At 43.9% G+C, this 13,422-nt stretch overlaps 2 protein-coding genes across 4 annotated transcripts in view; both read right to left on the reverse strand.

Moving 5' to 3' along the window:
* Positions 1–1,762: 1,762 nt before the first annotated feature.
* On the reverse strand, positions 1,763–4,859 carry Gp5 (glycoprotein 5 (platelet)). Its single transcript, NM_008148.4, has 2 exons — positions 4,833–4,859; positions 1,763–3,934 (listed from the first exon to the last, which is right to left on the reverse strand). The coding sequence occupies exon 2, from the start codon at positions 3,930–3,932 to the stop codon at positions 2,229–2,231; it is 1,704 nt and encodes a 567-aa protein (NP_032174.2). The 5' UTR covers positions 3,933–3,934; positions 4,833–4,859; the 3' UTR covers positions 1,763–2,228.
* Positions 4,860–6,500: 1,641 nt separating this feature from the next.
* Atp13a3 (ATPase type 13A3) overlaps positions 6,501–13,422 on the reverse strand; it is a 76,449-nt gene continuing 69,527 nt past the window's right edge. For all 3 annotated transcript variants that reach the window (NM_001128094.1, NM_001128096.1, XM_011245879.3), the window contains one exon: positions 6,501–9,979. In NM_001128094.1, coding sequence (NP_001121566.1) covers positions 9,782–9,979 — 198 coding nt within the window. In that variant the 3' untranslated portion in view covers positions 6,501–9,781. The remainder of the gene's footprint in view (positions 9,980–13,422) is intronic.

Consider the following 13,422-nt stretch of genomic DNA (forward strand, 5'->3'; position numbering starts at 1 on the left):
TGAAGCTCTAGTAGGGACAACTGTTATCCTCATCTGACAGGTGAGTAGAACAGGCTTCGAGCCTGCCTCAGGGAATAGGACTAAAATTGAGTCTACATTTCACCAAATAATAATAATAATAATAATAATAATAATAATAAATAAAATCTAGGTTTTGGGCTATAGGTGGCTCCAAGCTTTTGCAATGAACAAGACAAAAACTATCTGAGGAGTTTATAAGCGCAAGAGGCTAATTAAACAGATACTCTAAAATTATACCCAGGACCAGATTGAGGGTGGTGCCCCGTGCCTGAGAGTCAGGAAGTGGAGGAAGCACAATGTGAGGAGCATTGGAAGCTTCACCAAGGAGGTATTGAAGCTGGTGGTGAAGAAGTGCGTGTACAGGCTGATGCCAGGATCAAGCTCTCCCTCCTCCTGCTTGATGGTGTTGGAAGGATCCACACCTGTGACCTGCGAGCACAGAACCTGAACACACAGGACTGAGGCTTCTTGTAGACAGACACAGCTAGTTTGGCTATAACCTCCAGCTTGAGGGAGTTTACTCTGTTATATACAGAGGGAGAAAGATCTTGAAGTTCTTTAGAAATGATGCCAGCTGAACGCGATAGCCCAAGCCAATACTCCTAGAGCCCAGGAGAGTAAACCAGAAGGATCTCAAGTTCAAACCCAGCCTGGGATGCAGAGAGAGACAGCCTCAAAAGTACAAGGGGGAGCAGGGCGTGGTGGCGCACGCCTTTAATCCCAGCACTCGGGAGGCAGAGGCAGGCGGATTTCTGAGTTCGAGGCCAGCCTGGTCTACAAAGTGAGTTCCAGGAAGAAACCCCGTCTCAAAAAACCAAAAAACCAAACCAAAACAAACAAACAAAACAAAAAACAAAAAGGGGGGGGGATGCAAACCGCATGCTCTTTAGTGATAACTATCACCCACTGAGCAGTTTTTGTATGCAGGGTACTGGGTAAAGTCTTTATATGTTTTATTGCCTTTAATTCTCACAACAACCCTCTGAAGCAGGTACTGTTTTGTCCCTTTTCAAGGATGAGGAAACCCAGGCTTCCAGGATGTGTGTACAGAGTCCGCAGGGGTTAGTAAATGGGGACACCAAGTCGGAACCCTCAGTCGTCAGCTCCCGGAGCATGTGTTTAACCACTGTCTCTCATAAGCACAGGCAGCCAATTACTGCAACAAGGGTTTAATTGTTTTCTATTGGAAGGATAAATGAGAACGTGATACAAGCGCTGTCCACTGGAAACCAAGCTGTCATTACAGTCATGAACACCTGTCCCATGGTCACAGCTCCATAAATGCTTGTGAAATGATGTGGCTGTCACCTATGGGAAATGGGAAAAACATGACGTATGGAAACTCCCAGGAGGCCAGTGGGACAGACACAAAGAGCAGGTCCTCAAGCTTGCCAGCACAGGGCTTCTCCAGATGAATTCTAGAACCCCCTCGGCCAGGCTCTGGTTCCCGAGGAGCCTCGGTTTCAGAGCAAGCCCCCTCTGAGCTGAGCTACAACACACAGGAGTTCCCATCCCACCTCCGCGACAACAGTCATTTTAGTCGGGTCAGGAGGGGGTGCTGCAAAGTGGCTGCTGTCGCTGGGCTGTGGATGGGAGGAGTTCCTGTGTGTCCTAGCTCAGTCTAGCACAGAGGTGGCTGGCCCCGAAATTCGTCTCTGTATCAGAGACCACTGCCTTTCCCAACAGCCCCAGAGCAGAACCGACTCAAAATGAGACAACAAAGAGGAACGGACACGAATTCTCCTTTCAGGTAAAGGGACAAGAACACTCCACCTTTATTTTGGGAAGAGCCTTCATCTCTTGGACCTAGGGTTCGTTTTAAGCCGGTGTTCCTTCAGCAAATGTTACTCAACCCTTGCTGGGTCCCGGAGAGGTCTTGCCCACTGGCAGGATGTGTCCTCAAATTCAGAAACCAAGAAAGGGCTCCTCTCTCCACTAGGCACCCAGCGCTGCACAGTTGGACCTGATGAGCCAAGTCCCGTCGAACCCCCACCCTCAGCCCCCTTGAAACTAACAGCAGAGGAGGTAACCCAGGCCAGGCTAGAAAGCAGTAGCGATTTACAAAAGCTACTTCTGAAGAGAGGGGAGAAGAAGAGACACTAAGAGCACGGGAGAGGAGAAAAGGCCTGGGAAATAGTGTAATGGCACGCCAGCATCCTGACTGCATTCTCCTTGGGGCCCCGTCCACAATGCTCTGGTCAGTTTCATTAGTTACACGATTTTCCCATTGCCTCTAACAAGAGCTTCTCTCTGATTAATGTTCGAAACAGCTGGCCGATTTTAATCATGGCAAACACGATGAACGCGGCTATGATGGCCTGGGCTACTAGAAGCAGAATATAAAGACCCCAGTAGAGCCTGTTATTGGGACTTTCACCCCTGGCCACCAGCTGGGCCCACGTCTGGGACTGCCAGCTGTTAGGCAGCCAGGACGGAACCGGGGCTTCCAGAGCATTTTCGGTTGGAGGGTCGAGAGGCAGGCTGCGAGGATCCGGGCACCACGGGTCACCCTGCAGCAGCTCCCAGAACGACAGGCTGGCGCGTGGCTCCGGGCCACGGCACTGCGGGGGCTCGTCTCGGCCCAGGATGTCCGGGTGATGCCGCAGCCACTGGAGGAAGGGCCACAGGCCACAGTCGCAGAGCCAGGGGTTGTGACCCAGCAGGACCTGGGTCAGCTGGGGCAGAGCCGCGAACACGTCTCCTGGCAGCGTCTCCAGCTGGTTGTGCTCTAGCTGCACGCTCTCGAGGCTGCTGAGGTTGCGGAAGAGCGTGCGGGGCAGGGCCCGCAGCCGGTTGTGGCGCAGCGACACCTGGCGCAGGTGCCCGAGGCCGCGCAGCGCGTCGTCCCGCAGCTCCGCCAGGGCGTTGGTGTGCAGCGCGAGCACGCGCAGCTCCCGTAGGCCCTGGAACACGCCGCGCGGGAGCGCGCTCAGGCGCGGGTTCCGCGTCAGCCCCAGCGTCTGCAAGCCGCTCAGGTTGCGGAAGGCAGCGGCGGGCAGCGTGCTCAGGTGGGTGCCGTTCAGCCACAGCTCCCGCAGGCCGGCCATCTCCCCGAACAACACGTCCGGGAGCTCCTCCAGGGGGTTCTCGAACAGAGTCAGCCGAGACACGCTGCTCACGTGAAGGAAGAGCGCGGGCGGCAGAGACTCCAGGAGGTTTCCGGATAGAGTCAAGGAGCTCAGGTTTCCGAGGCGGTCGAAGGCACCCGGGGCTACGGAGCGGAGGTGATTCCGCTCCAGCCGCAGCTCAGTCAGGGCGCCCAGGTTGCTCAGCAGCCCCGAATCCACAGACGTGAGCTGGTTTGAATAGAGCAGCAGTTTCTCAAGCTTAACTTGAGCCCCAAGCAGTCCCTTGGGCAGGTGGGTCAGGTTGTTTCGCGATAAATCCAACAACTTCAGTTCTCTCAGGCTCGAGAAAAGGTTAGCAGGAAGAAAAGAGAGCTGATTCTGGTTCAAACCGAGCTCCTGAAGGTTACGCAGTTGCTGAAACAGGTTTTGATCAAGGTCCCTTAGTGCATTGTGGTCCAAGAACAGCTGTTCCAAGAGTACCATCTTATCCAGGATCGCACGTGGAAGACGAGAGATTTTGTTGCGCGTCAACCTGAGGGTTTTCAGTTTTACCAGGTCATTGAAGGTGCCGGGGTCGATGGCGGAAATGTGGCTATCTGAGAGCATCAGGCGCTGAAGGACTGTCATGCCGCTGAAGCTGTGGTTCCGCAATATGCCCTGGTCCATTCGGAAGAGCAGGATGTGTGTGAGGTTCGTAGGCAGACCTAGCTCAGCGATGTGAGCCACGCTGCCGCCCGAGCACTGCGCGGCATCGCGGACCACACACTTGCAGGTTTTGGGGCAGGGAAAAGGTTGGGCACGCAAGAGTGCGAGCACCGCGGACAGCAGGGCGCTTCTTAGCATGTCTGAAATGCAAGAGCAAAAACAAGGCTCAGAGCATATCCTGGAGCCCTGCACGCACTGCTGCAAGCACAGTTTTTGGGCCAGCACTCTCACGGCCTTGGAACGCTCAGATACAACCAAGTCTTCCTCTATCTTACAAAGGCTGATTAAAAAAAAATTACTTTTCTATTCAGCATATGTGGGTATTGGAGAGTAGATCAGTCTTACAGGTTCCCATTTTTATCCAGTCAGCCATCTCCCCGGTTCTGTTTAGAGCATTGACATTTGGGCATTTTCAAGCTACAGAATACCTTAAAATCGTTACAGAACGAATTAAAATTGCTACGGTCTTTTTCAGAGAATAGAAAGCAACGCCTCCTGGGACTGGCTGTGTCACTGACTTTAACAAGTTAAGCAGGGAGCTTTATCCCCAACAGTCAGCAAGAGAACCGCAGCAAGGCCCACTTCCACTAGATTCAATTTCTTACATATTTTCAAAGTACCAACACCCCACAACTCATTACACCGTTTTGTAACTCCCGGCCCGGAGCCCAGTGGTGCAGGTGATAATGCCCATTGCTTTATGCCATGCTTTTCTGAACTTTGCACTGTTACAGTAACACGAGTGCAGTAGGCTGGTCGCTCCAGTGTACATGAGGTTAATTTAAGTGTCACATAAGTAGCATTTGAAGATGTTTTTCTGACTCACACATTTAAATAATGAGCTACTGTTTGCTTATACACCAAGCTGCTTAATAAAACTACTCTGGGCATTGAGTTACCCAGGAAGCACACAGTAATACTAGTTTACTCTGTTTCCCAAGTAAAAATTTGTACTGTTTCTTGTACCAGGTCTCCTTCTGCCCCTATACAGACTGAGCCTCTAACTGCATACACTAATTTAAGAATATTTGGCCTTACCTGAAGCAGTTCTGCACCCTGGACTGACTGAAAGGCTTGCAGCTCTGCTTGTGACTTGGCACTTCAGAGAGGAAGAGGGAAGTATTCTTGCATCCTCAAGATAAAGACCTTACCAGATAAAAAGTCAAGAAAAAGACTATCTCCATAGGGCATATTCTAGGTTTTAATGACAAGAGCTTTCAAACTTTCAGAGTCCATAGTTAAAAGTCCTTTTGTAAAAGCTAGAGAGTAGAGGGCCTAAGTTTTCCCAGAAATAGCAGGCTGTCATTACATGGGCCACACTTTTGGTTTTTTTCCATGCTACATTGCACTAACTCATTCCTGTGCAGGAGTATGTGGGTGCATGTGGCAGTGCCTCACTTGTGGGTGTCAGAAAACTTTAGGCAATTGGTTCTCACCTTCCTCCACGTAGGTTCCCAAGGACTCACACCATGTCTTGGGAGGTATCTTTACCTGATGAGCCATCTCTTTTGCTCAACATTTTATTTCTTAAATAAGGCCAATGAATTCTCAAATGCCCGCCCCCAATGGTTGGTCTAGCCATTGTCAAACATGTTCAGTAATAGCATTGCTCAAGGGTTCGTGTTCAGTTTAACTTAATGTCAAACTGCCTACCACCGTGGTTGTATTGCCACAGTGCCACACTGTGTGTAAGAACTCCTGGTCTTCACGTCTCTGACCTGGACTTCAATCCTGGTCATTCAGATTGTTTCCATGATGCCTATTCCTTAGGCTTAGGCTCAGCCCAAAGAGCAAAATGGCATACCAATCTACCAACCTATGGTCTCAATATGCTTTATAACGTTGCATTTCTGTATAATGACAAACTTGATGTCTTTCTTTACAGTGAAGGGCCACCTGTTCTTCAGCTTCTGAGAAACTCGAGTTCCCCTTTTATGTCTATTTTTCTCTCAACAACTTGGCTATGTATATGTAGCTCATGCTAGCTTCAAATTTACAATCTTCTGGCCTTAGTGTCCTAGAGTTTGGGAATCACAAAGAATGCATCACAATGTCCAGCTGTGCTCATTTTTCCTATATGTAACTATAACATAGACATTCTTTATAAGTGCTATTATCTATTGGTTGTCAAGTCACAGATTATCAAGTAGATCCCTCCAAGGGGGAATACCCACCAATTCCTTTAAATGCTCTCACGCTGTTTCCCTTAGCATTCAGATCCAGGGGTACAGATCTCTTTGTATGTACCTAAGAGGCAGAGTTACGTTAAATATGCTTCTATCACTATTTTCCACTTTTCACCCACTTTAAGAACAAGATCCAGAGCCTGGGGAGATAGCTAGATAAGCAAAATGCTTGCCTTGTAAGCATGAAGACTCATTCAATCCCTGGAACTTCACAAGGGGAGCTAAGCACAGTAGGCAGAGGGATCCCTGGACCTTACTTCAAAAAGTCTGGCTGGCTCTGGTTTTCACCAAGCAGCAACCCCAGAGTCCCCAACTGCCATTCTGCTTGCAGTGTGCACCAGCCAGCCAGCTCTTCCCCCAACCAGTCCATCAAACTAAATAGCCAAGCTGCCTTCCTCTCAACCAGCCTCCCAGGCAAAAACAACGAAACCCCATCTACAGTGAAACTGTTTCTGAGAGAGCTAGCTGTAGCCACATAATCAAACAAGTGTGTAAGGATCCAGGAAAAAATATTGACATATTTAATTCATTAAAATTTTTTATTTTGAATAGCTTTAATCAAAAAGGATTTCATATGGTATTTACAATGCTGAATGTACAATTATGAATATCTACCTTTTTGACAAAAGGGTACCATTCTTGAGCAGCAATACAATTTTAAAAATATAAAGATGTGTCATTTCTGATATATAAAGTTACTTAAAAAAAATCCACGGTCTCAGGGAATTCACAAATTATAACAGGAAGTAACTTTTATTAATTTCATGTGCACATAATTACCAAATTGTAATACATTAAAAATACATGTAAATGCCCAGACTGTACAAAAGTTAATTCCCTATTTTGTTAAAAGTTCCCAGTAGCCTCCCACCATAAATATACAAAACCCTTTTAATTGATACAACAAAACTGCATGCATGAGATATTAGATGTTCTCTAAAGCTTGAAGTTGATCTTCACTGGATATGAATTTTTGCTGCTTTTGGAAAAAAATATATATGAAAGAAACACATTATTTACCATGCCTTTGAAACTGTGCAGTACTTTCATCAACATGGGAAACAAAATGAAGTATAAAAACAAGAAGAGGTTTGCTTAAATGGAAAGCGTTTGAATCTCAGGCTTGTTGGCGCCACACTCGCCCAAGCACTGTCTGCAGCATTCCCTTACAGCAGTTGGTGCTACAAGATAGAAACCGGTTACCATTATTTATTTATATGTAAGGGAGGAAAACAAACAACTTTAAACAACCCTGAGGGAGACCCACATTAAAAAATCTTATTTATTTAAAAAGTTAAAAAGCTACATATCATTATTTAACAATTACTTTACCAGACATTTCTGTCCTTTAAGTATGTGCATAAATAAAATTTAAATCAGCAATATTATCAATCTTAATACATCAAAATAATATATGTACAGATTTTAAAATTTAGGTCTGTATATATTCAAATAATTTAATGTAAAATTCAGAACCAAAATTACTATGTAATGATGACTTACAGAAGACTCAGTCTACCTATGGCACTAAGCAGGACCCATGTCTGCATTCACAGACATTCTTCGAACAATATTCTCAACTGGAATAACCTATCTTATCTATGTTCAAATCTAACTTCGTACAAATGCTTTCTCTCACCTACATAAAACCTTGTTCCTTTGCAAACAATATGGACAGATGAGATATAAACCCTTATCAACTCTAAATGTTAAAATGAACTGTCAAAATAGCCTTTATGATCATGCTCTTAAAGATGTTAAGTACAACTGATATTGGGTTTCTAAGCTGTAGTTAGCAATTAATCATGTTTCAGTATTTAAACCAAAGAATAAGAGTTAACAATTCAGAAAATGATTGAATAACATTAACATTATTTGAAATGAACATAGAAAGTATAAAACAATAGATAATAAGTAACCATAGAAAATAGTGCTAATTCACAGCTCAAGAGGTCTAAGATGCATAGCTTCATAGAATCATTCACGGGACAATTGTTCTTATTATCTAACATGTAATAATATACATTTTGTTGGAAAAAGTCAATTATGTATTTCCTAGGAATCACTAGTGGCAACAGCAGTAATAGTGATCCTGAGACACATTTACTTTTTCTACAATTACCAAACATCATTCGGGTATTTCCAACATAAAAAATAAATAAATAGGGGGGGGGGGAGGTTTCAAAAATCTGGTTAACATTTGGTAAACTTTTAAGTATGTACTAGGGAACTAATGATCAACCAGAGTGGAAAGCATACACTTGTAGTTAGCTAATAAAGAACACAGAATAATGTTACACTGTTTCGCTAATTCAGGGTTCATTTTATAGCAATGCTAAACTGAAGGCACTGCCAAACTGCCAGGTCCTACCTAGGAAAGCATTGTGAAAGTTCCTTGAGAACTGAACAGAATCAGATAAAACACAAATGTGTAAATGCTTTCTTCATTCCTTTTGGCTAAATAAATGTATATATTTTCTTAATTTTCTCAAGCTCACTTGTTACAAAATAGGTATGTGATGATCTCTGGTGCCACCTAATGGCACAAGACAAGCTCTACAAGTTCATATTGCTTTGTAAAAGTAATTCAAATTCCATGTTCATTATTCTTTTAAGCCCCATTATTCAAAGGAGAGACATAGCAAGGTTAAGGTCAAACTCAAAACAAAAACAGCATCATTCCATTCCTTTAGGTAGGAGGAAGGGATGGAGAGAGGGAAGGAGGGAGAGTAGGAGTGGGAGGGAGAATATGAAATATTTAAAATCATATAAGTCCCAAAAGAAAAAAAACAAATAGGTTTGAAGAGGTATGAATGGGATCTACTGCCAAGAGACATAACCCCGATCCTTCTCTGCTTGTGTATTCTGAGACAGGCTTTTACTATCTATTCCAGGACTAAACAATTCTCCTGCCTCAGCCTCCTGTGCAGGACTAGGGGCCTTTACTTATCATGCCTGGCTGCTCAGAAATAAACCTTTTTTTGGGGGTGGCGGGGGGGGGGGGGGTTCAAGACAGGGTTTCTCTGTATAGCCCAGGCTGTCCTGGAATTTAGAAATCCGCCTGCCCCTGCCTCCCTCCCGAATGCTGGGATTAAAGGCGTGCACCACCACCACACCCGGCTGAAATAAACCTTTCTAGTGAGAGTTCTTTGCTTAACTAGACTGCAGTATGGGAGCCATGGAATACTATGAAGGATATCTCAGACAGCAAGCAGTGGAGCGCCTTACTGTCTAGAAAGTGACACCCAGGCAGGAGATACAGAGAATATAAAACCAGAAATGGAAATTACCTGAGTTGCTCTATCAACAACACACAAACTCACTCCTAACTCCAGGTCATAAAAGAAAACTGGTGTATGTTTAACGTAGAGTTCTTTGGGAGAAAACACTGGATCAAAACAGGCTTTCAACCTATTTTCACTGGAGGCTAATCACAATTAACTATATTTTTAATAATCACAATTTTGGGGCCTATATGTAAAAGAACTTTCTAATAAGGGGATTTATGAAAAGTAAATTTAAAGAGGCAAACGTGTCAAAAGCTAAAATCTATAAAACCCAAACACAGATCTCTCATACCCAATATAAAGTATATATCATATTTAGGTTACTGGATGAAGAAATAGCCAGATTTATAGTTAATAATCGTACAGCAAATGACATTTTACTGCTTTGTATTTTAATGAACTGCCATATTATGAGAGGGATATAAACTGAACTAGTGCCATTCTGACACAGCGTCAGAAAAGCTCAACAGTGCATGCTGCTGAGCACTGCTACTAGCACAGAGAGCAGCCTTTGTTATGCTATGGTGATAATCTGACATGATCCATTCTCCTTTACTACAGCTTTGGCTTCCGTCGTTGTCTGAGGTTTAGGCGGCCACTCAGGATCAAAGCGGAGCTCCTGTGCTAAGTACATGTACTTTGCTTTTGGAGTTTTCTTTCTACAGCTCAGGGCCCAGGACAAACAGCATTTTCCCCACCGATCCACTGACTCCTAGGAAAGGAAAAACACCAGAGTAAGGGCTTTTTTGGTTAAAGCATGCATTGTGCACAGAACAATATGAAATAACTTCTAAATACAACAAATAACTAGGAAAAACTTCATGCAAAAAAGCCAGCTTTCAATTTAGGAACAGATTACTTTTAAAGAGGATTTTTTTCCCCCAGCTCCTTTAGTTTTGTGCATGTGTCTTGTGTACTGATATACTCTCTAACAGAAAATACTGAGAAGATATTTTTAGTATTTAATTTGGAAATCCTCCTACTCTATCTCAAATTACTCTTAGATTACCCATACCCACCGGTCACTTTAATAAGAGGGCAGTGAAAGATGTCATTGTTACTGCGAATATCACTTTCAAAACACAAAGCATGAAGCAAACACCTTAAGGTGAAGATCAGGATCTCACTGTCACATTTGGGGAGGGTGGGTGGGGAGGATCACATCTTTGAAAACCACAGCTTTGGCCAGGAATGGTGCTCCATACTTCACCTCTGAAAACAGCTCATAAATTATTTTGGCTATTACTTCTCCCAAGTAAAATTTTGACCCAGCCCATACTACACTCTAACCTGGATAGGAGCAATTGTACAAAATGAAGGTACAGCATACCAGATGAGCATTCTAATTATGAACATCCAAAGTACCTACGGCTAAGGAAGGCAAATGTGTTACAACGTATACTTGAAACACAATTCTTAATTGGCCAACAGGAGCCTGGCATGTGTAGCATCTGCAATCCTAGCACTGGGGAGTCCAAGGCAGGACATTGTGAAGTTCACCACCAGACTGAGCTAAACAGCAAGCATTGGGCCAATTTAAGCTACAAAGTGAAAGTTCTGCCTCATACAGCTGATCCATCGATCAATTAAGGCAAAGAGTAGGCAATAGAAAGGACCAAAAGTACTTCAAAATGAAAGCTCTGAAAACTAAATCCCCCAAGGACCTTCTCTCATTTCAGTAAGACAGCCATCAGTAACTCTGCCCCTCTTCTTCAGTTTGTAGATAGAACACTGCACTGCATTGCTCCCAAGGATTTAAAGGCAAAATGGTAGTCACAGATAAGCTGAATTACAATCTTGGGGAAACTAGAAGATTTAAAGATTATTCTCCAAGTAACCTCTATTATCATCACAATGAAGGCTTTTAGATATGCACGATGGAATGTGCCTGTAATAACTAATACTCAGGAGAGGCAAGAAGAGCTTCACAAGTTTGAGGCTAGCCTAGTTTACAAAGTGAGTTCAAAGTCAGCAGTGTTATACAGTGAGATCCTACATTAAAAAAAAAAAAAAAAAGAAAGGAAATCGAAGTAGGGGTGGGGGTGGACTTGGGGGAGTGCAGCTGTGCTATTATTCTTTTTAAAAAAGAATCCACAGCAAAGCTAGCAGTTTCCTTCCGAGTGTGCTTGCACCACAACAATCAGTTACTGCATTGTACTCCTTTCCTGTGCTTCAAGTCTTCAGTCCAATTGTGGAAAAGATCATTGTTCCTAAATATGAAAGCTGTCACTTTCATTTACAGTAGCACTGCTAAAGCGTCAGAGAAACACATCATGCTTGTCTGTGCAGATGAATCTTTTGAGTGGAGATGATATACAACAGGCAGAAAACCAAAAGTAATGGGATAAGACATAGACACACACATTCCCCCTCTAAATTCACTGTTCTATACCCCCTGGAAGCTAAGGCAAGCAATATAATTAAAGCTAATCACAAATGGCATTATAACTGCACAGCATTCTTCCAACATTTGTGGGTATGTGTGTACTTTTCACATCTGTTTAAAACAATGTATATTCATTATACGTTAAGTCACAAGTAACACCTGAGATCCCCCTACTCCACCATAGTTAGAAACATGTTTGTTCTTTATCTCCATACAAAAAGATACACTATATATAGGTTGGTGACACTACACATAAATGTACCACACACATCTCCCCCCAAAATACCACAGTTCACTGGAAGAGAAAACTAAAGGCTACAGGTATGACAAAGTGAGAAATCGGGAGAGGAAAGCAAGGGGAGAGAGTCAGTCACTGTGCAACACTACGGCTATTTAGTCACAGGGCTTAGAATGAACACTGGGATCTCCCCAGAGCAAAGTTTCAGTCCCCGAAGCAGAAGAACACTGGATTCCTAGACTTAATTAATTTGGAATGGTTAGTGTAGCCAAACAGAATTCCTGAGACCCTTGTCTCACAGGTCAGCAGAGAACCATACAGAATGTTCATAAAGATCTTGCTTCTGAGACATTCCTAGTTGTACATTCTAATGGCCAGCTTTTCACAACCAGCAGTTGTTTAGGAAACATTTTCATGCATTGCATGTATTGTGGTTTTCATAAATCTTCCAGATCAACTCTAAATATAAAGCAAATACAACCCAAATTAGTATTCTATATGAGTAAGTTGAAACAGTATTTTCATATAGATTTTCAAGCTGCAAAATGGCTACAGTTCACAGATTTTCACAAATGAGGTATATACTCAACAGGGTAATAGTGCACAGCAAAATTCTCGTTCTCCCATGACTTCCCAATTAAGCCACCTAGAATTAGTGTGGAGCCTAGATTGCAGCCTATAGCTCTGAAATCTTCAAGCCAAATCAATGGTCCCCATGAGTACGGTAAGGAAAAGAAGAAAGGGGTGTTCTCTCCCAACACTAACACAGTGATTGGGGAGCTGTAGTCTGAGCTCTCCTGGGCCTCTCTAGAGCTGAGGAACACTGACGTGGCAGTGCAGAGGAAGGACTGCAGCAGTCAGCACTACACGTGCCCTGGGTAAGGCTCCCAGCAGCTGTCTGCCCTTGCTTCTTCCCTTCCCCTGGAGTTTCTACTTCAGGATGGGAGACACACTGGGCTATAAAATTCTTTGGCAGGGATTGTTGTCTGTGTACATTTATTTAGCAACACCAGTGGCCTCTACCTATTCCGTGTCAAAACCTGATACCTAAAATTGTCTCTAGACACTGCCAAGTGGTCCTTGCTGGAGGATGGGAGGGAGAGGAAAAGGAAGGGAGCTAGAGAGAGTTGCCACTGAAAGAGAAGCAAGCATTACACTCAGAAGAATCTGATGGAAAAGGAAAACTAATCTCTCTAAAATTAGAACTCTTTTCTAAAAGTAGAGCTCCAAAAAATGCTTTCTTAAAACCACAGACTGGGCTGGAGAGATGGCTCAGAGGTTAAGAGCACGGACTGCTCTTCTGGAGGTCCTGAGTTCAATTCCCAACAACCACATGGTGGCTCACAACCATCTATAATGAGATCTGGTACCCTCTTCTGGCCTGCAGACATACATGCAGGCAGAATGCTGTATAAATAAATAAATACATCTTAAAAACAAACAAACAAACAAACCCAAACACCACAGAACTGAGGCCAAAATTCTCATTTACTTAGTGGTTTCCAGAACAGACCAGTCTGTGGGACATGCC

The sequence above is a fragment of the Mus musculus genome, chromosome 16, assembly GCF_000001635.26.
Source record: "Mus musculus strain C57BL/6J chromosome 16, GRCm38.p6 C57BL/6J".
Taxonomy (NCBI): domain Eukaryota; kingdom Metazoa; phylum Chordata; class Mammalia; order Rodentia; family Muridae; genus Mus; species Mus musculus.